The 6,000-nt window shown below is 43.5% G+C and overlaps 1 protein-coding gene across 1 annotated transcript in view; it reads left to right on the top strand.

The window, feature by feature from the left end:
- The first annotated feature begins 3,029 nt into the window (after window positions 1-3,029).
- Window positions 3,030-6,000, top strand: part of LOC136874533 (receptor-type tyrosine-protein phosphatase kappa) — a 251,010-nt gene continuing 248,039 nt past the window's right edge. Inside the window, exons 1-2 of the mRNA XM_068227831.1 lie at window positions 3,030-3,098; window positions 3,939-4,131. Coding sequence (XP_068083932.1) covers window positions 3,030-3,098; window positions 3,939-4,131 — 262 coding nt within the window. The remainder of the gene's footprint in view (window positions 3,099-3,938; window positions 4,132-6,000) is intronic.

Below are 6,000 nucleotides of genomic sequence, written 5' to 3'. Positions count from 1 at the left end.
TACAGACCTGTATGGAAAGAGAGAGGAACACAAAGAGAAGACAACGACAAATACTTTATGAAAACACAAAAGGACAAGGTGAATCTCCACATCTCATTACAATGCTGTCTTCACATGGGCTCTTGCCTCATCAGTCCTGTTTCTTCTACATCTATTGCTTTTCAATCCATGACATGCTTGTTTCTGCTTCCCAGTTTCATCAGGAGAAAGAAAGGTCATCTATGTTTAGACTGCAGTGTTTTCATGTTTTTCCTTGTCTTCTCCTTCTGTTGCTCCCACTTCTCACACTGCCCTGCCATTATGTTTGACCTATAATGTGTTCCATTTCCCGTTCCTGTCTATATCTAAATGTGACTTGATTTGATACTTGTTTGTTTCTTTGCAGTACTTATATTATTCCTTTGTGATCCTTTTCTGCTTTTGTGTTTGTCCTGTGTTCCTAAAATCTTCCCATCTTTATCCTATTTGTCTTCTCTTCTGGCTTTCTTCTTATCCTTCACCTCCCATATCAAGACTGAAGATTTTTGTCAAGAGGGCTGCTCAATGGGTGTTGATACCCACACTCCTGATGAAGCTGGGATGAAGAAATGGATATAGAAGAACTGGGACTGGTGAGGAGAGAGCCTGTCTATTCAAAAAAGGTTGTGTGTGAAGATGTGGAGGTTGTGCTTTTCCTTGTGTGTGTTCTTGTTGGTCCTTGCCTGCTCTTTCTGTTGTTCATACTACAATCCTCAAAATTAAAAAAAGAACGCCATGAATTTCTCAACCCAGCAGAGGAAAATTTTACTGTCACATTCTTGAGGACATATAAAATACACGATCACACAGGGAGAGCCATACACATCTGAGTAGAGTCAACAGAGCGTGCGCAATGTCAGTGCTAGTATCGTGTTTACCCTGCAATGCAGGCTGCAATTCTCCCATGGAGACAATCGTAGAGGTGCCGAATGTGGTCTTGCAGAATGGCCTGCTATGCAATTTCTACCTTGTGCCTCTGTTGGCTCAGATTTCGTGCTGGTTGTGCAGACTGCGCAAGATAACATTTCATCTGGTCCCAAATGTGTTCAATGGGGAACAGATCTGGGGATCGTGCTGGCCAGGGTAGTTGACGTACAACTTTGATAGCACATTCGGTGGCACCGAATACATGTGAACGTGCAATGTCCTGTTGGAAAAGCACATTGTCTTGTTGGTGCATGAACAGTAGCACGATGGGTTGAATTATGGTTTGGATGTACAGTGCACTGTTCATTCTTTCCTTGACGATCACCAGAGGAGAATGGCCAGTGTAGGATATGGCTACCCACACCATGATGCTGGGTGTTGGCCCTGTGTTCCTCTGTCGTGTACACTCCAGACGTCGACTTTCACATGCACGATGCCAGTACACATTCAACGATCACTGGCACCAAGGCAGAAGCGACTCTAATCAATGAAGACGACACGTCTTCGTTCGTCCTTCCATAAGCACCTATCGTGAAACTACTGGAGGCGGTCTGCACAATGTTGGGACATGAGCAGAAGACGGCCTAATGTCACGCAGGTTCGTAGCCCTGATTCACTGTGAATTATCCTTGTTGATACCCCTGGAGCAACAGTGTCCCTAATTTGTTGTGAAGTTGCATTGCGGTCCAATATGGCATTTCTTAAGGTGTGATGGACGTGGCATGCATCTGTGCAACGCCGCTGTCCGGACCCAGACTGACGGGCATGAGCACCTTCTGCTGACCACTGGTGACAACATCGATGCACTGAGGAGACATCTCGCCCCACATGTTGCAGAATTCCGTGGTATGATCACCCGGCTTCCTGCAGGCCCACTATACGCCCTCACTCAAACTCCATGAGTTGCACAAATGGTGCCATATTCCACTGTCGTGGCATGCTAACAATATTGCAGAAACAGATGGAGCTCCATATGCCACTGCGAAATGGCTGCCAATATCTCTGGAGGTGACCAACTATTGCCCAGATTGCAACATTCCATGGCTGGTTATGCAGTTTCTGGTGTGACCACAGCGCTACCTGTGCATTTGATCATAGCATGCACTGCCCACTCATAATGTTATGTTTAAAAAATTATTTGTTAATAATTTTAAGAAATGTAATGTTCTCTATGTCCAATGTCTTTGTCTTAATTCCTAGGCTGATGATGGCATACCCTATTGCTGAAACCAGTTCCAAATAAAATGAATATGTGATGACTTTGAAATTATCACAATTTCTTGTATTGAATAGGTGGATTCGCCATACCTAACAATTTTGAAGAATGTCTCGTACAAGTATGGCAGACCTTATTCACTTGCATCAAGGTGTCCTTTTTTCATTTTCCAGGGTGTATTAGGTGTTTGACTTCCTGTTCCTATCTATCTATGTATGACTTGACCTGTCATTCTGTTTATCACCTTATGAAAAGTATCTGGACACCCCTATGTAATACGGAAATGAACCCTAGTTGTCATGAGAGATGGATCCACCAACAAAAAGGAGGCAGGGGGTATTGTATTGTCAGTAGAGAAACAATAACAGCAGAATCGGTCGGTCAGGAAATCTCAGTGACTTTGAATATGGACTAGTCATTGGACGTCACCTGAGCAACAAATCCATGAGGGACATTTCAACCCTTCTAAAGCTGCCCAGGTCAACTGTTGGTGATGTGATTTTGAAGGGGAAATGCAAACGAACAACAGCAGGCAGACCTCATTTATTTGAGAGATAGGGAACGTCGAGCATTACAGAGAGTGGTCGTAAAAGATCACAAGAAATCAGCAGAAAGAATCACTCGTGAGTTCCAATGTGCTACCAACAGTCCAGCCAGCACATTGACTGTGTGTCAGGAGTTAATAAGAATGGAGTACAATGGTTGAGTTGCTCATAAGCCAAATGTTTCTGCAGTCATTGCTAAGCGCTGATTGAGGTGATGTACAGAGTGATGCCACTGGACAGTGGATGACTGGAAATGAGTGATTTGGAGTGATGAATCATGATATACCATGTGGCAATCTGATGGAAGGGTTTGGGTTTGGCGAATGCCTGGAGAATGTTACCTGCGATCATGTGTATTGCCAACAATGAAGTACAGAGGAGGTAGTGCTATGGTAGGGGGGTGTTTTTGTGGTTGGGGTGTAGTCCCATTATTGCACTTAAAAAACTCTAACTGTGGAAGGATAAATTACATTTTAAATCATTGTGTACTGCGTACAGTAGCGGACCAGTTTGGAGATGATGATTGTTTGTATCACCATGGCAATGCACCCTGTCATAAAGCTGCGTGTGTGAGGCAATGGTTTGTGGACAATAACATTCCTGAAATAGACTGGCCTACCCAGAGTCAATCGAACATCTTTGGGATGAGTTCGAATGCTGACTTTGGTCCAGACCCCAGCGTACAACAATGCTACCTTCTCTGGTTTCCGCTCTTAAGGAAAAATAGGCTGCCTTTCCTCCACAGACATTCGGACACCTCATCAAAAATGACCCCAGCAGAATTAAAGCCTTCATAAAGTCAAAGGGTGGACCCACTCTATATTAATATCCAGCAGTAGGGAACATGACTAGGTAAAGTCTAAGAGCAATTTCAGATAGGTGTCTGGATGCTTTTGATCAGGTAGTGTATGTTCCTATTCGTGTTCCATTCTTCCTTTATATGACTTTTTCATCCAAATATGTATATTCCTTATTTACCATTTATCTTACCGTAAGAAATATTAATTCTTGATTGTTCGTAAATGAATAATTCTCACTTTTATTTTGGTGTGAGTTACTTCTATTTTAATCTGTTATGCCACACCTATTTCTTATTATGTGATCAAATAGGTAAAAGTGTCAGATGACTTCAGAAAGATTATTCCTTCAGCTTGTTGGTACTTGTAATATGTATATTTCTGGGTTTTCAAATTCTTCTGTACCTTTTTAATATAGATGTTTAAATTTTTCAGGCAGCTGGCCAATGTCCAGCCCAAGAGTTCAGATACAAGATCATAAGATCCTTAGATCACACACACAGAAATGGTTCACTGACACACAATGTAACCACTATTAAAAATCTTCTGCCATACAATAATTATTCAATTGAAATTATTCATAATAAGTTACTCATTTTCAATACTACATTTGCAACCAAAGAGGCAGGTAAGTGTTATGATGACTTTTGTCTCATCCAGTTCTTTTATATACACTTAAGAAAATGGAAATTGCAACACAATGAAAGCATTGGTCATTTGTGTTGATTTTCAAGATATGGAACGATGCCATATAGGTATGTAAACGATCAAAGTTTCAGACCCATTGGATTGTTGCTACAGGTCTCCCCATGTGATTGGTCACGGAGGAATCAACTCCAGCATACGGACTCTGGTGTAGCGTAGTTGACTTGCAGTCTGTGCAGCGAAGTGTTCCCCGTCAAACATGCCTCGACAACAGAGAAGAGCACGATATCAACAACTGTCGCCGTTTGAGAGGGCTCGAATAATTGGGCTGGGTGAGGCTGGATTATCGCTAAGGACTGTCGCTGCACGTGTTGGCCGACAGGCATCTACGGTACAACGTGTATGGCAGCAGTGGTCAGATGAAGGTACCCACACTCGTAGACCTGGCACAGGCCCAGCGCGACAGACAACTGTAAGAGAGGATCGCCGCATCATTCGGATGGCCCGGATGGAACCCCAAGCAACAGCAGTGCAAATTTGACCAGCTGTGGCACCCCACGTTACACAACAAACAGTTGGTAATCACCTGCGTGCAGCTAGCTTACGAGCCCGTGTCCCTGCAGAAGGTGTTCCATTGACCCCACAACAGGGACGTGTAAGGCTGGCCTTGTGTCGAGAAAGATCTACGTGGGTCAACGAATGGCTTAGAGTCGTCTTTAGTGATGAATCACACTTCTGTCTTGCCTGCAGCGATCGCCGGAATCGTGTGCGCTGACGTACCGGGGAGAGGGGCCGCCCAGATCTTATTGTCGAGAGGCACACAGGGCCAACACCAAGCATTATGGTCTGGGGAGCTATTGGCTTTAATGTGAAATCACAGTTAGTGCTTGTTGAGGGCACTATGACTGCTCGACAGTACGTTGATAGGGTACTCAATCCAGTGGTTGTCCCTATGATGGCGAACATTGCTAATGGGATGTTTCAGCAGGACAATGCCCGGGTTCACACTGCACGCATCTCCAGAGAAGCTCTCCACGACATCACAACCTTAGAATGGCCCGCCAGATCCCCGGACCTCAGTCCTATTGAGCATGTGTGGGACCTGATGGGTCGACAACTGGCCAACCATCCTCAGCCACCCACAACTCTGGAACAACTGACCCATGCAGTGCAGCAAGCATGGGCCACAATTCCTCAGGAAGTGATCCAGGGCCTTATTGATTCCATGCCTCAACAAATTCATCAATGTATTGCAGCTCGTGGTGGGCACATCCTGTATTGATTGTTGTCCAAACTTGCAGTCAGAGGGACCTGAAAGTGTAATCATCAAATCACAACTGAACACTCATCCTGCATGTTCCATTGCAGCAATGTAGCACCATTCCTTCTGGGTGTTGCAATTTCCATTTTCTTCAGTATTTTTTTATATTTCATTTTCTGATCTTCACAGTGTTTCTTGGGCTTGTTGTAATTCCTGTGTACTTTGCAGCCTTCATCGTTTGTTACAACTACTTGCATCATATACTTGACCCCAAGGAAGCATTTAGAGGGAAGTGTAATTGGTCAAAACTTCCTAACACAAAATATTATTCGTCATTTTGAACTTCAGTTCTTTTTTTTCAAATACTCCATGTTACAACGAGCATCCACTACAATTGAGGTTGTTTGCATGGTCCTATAACAATGTATAATAAACAAAACATAATAATTTATAGCGTAATTTAGGAACTTTGAACTCTATTGGCAGCCAACAGTGGCTTGGACTCAAGTTAGGTAGTTTGTTTTCATTTCTTATTTGGATCAGCAGGAATAAGGTTCAGTAAAAAGGATCTGATAACAGATGAAGAACACA

This window comes from Anabrus simplex, chromosome 5 (assembly GCF_040414725.1).
Source record: "Anabrus simplex isolate iqAnaSimp1 chromosome 5, ASM4041472v1, whole genome shotgun sequence".
NCBI classification, from domain to species: Eukaryota; Metazoa; Arthropoda; class Insecta; order Orthoptera; family Tettigoniidae; genus Anabrus; species Anabrus simplex.
The sequence above is the reverse complement of the archived record's forward strand: the minus strand, read 5'-3'. Positions and strand labels throughout refer to the sequence as shown.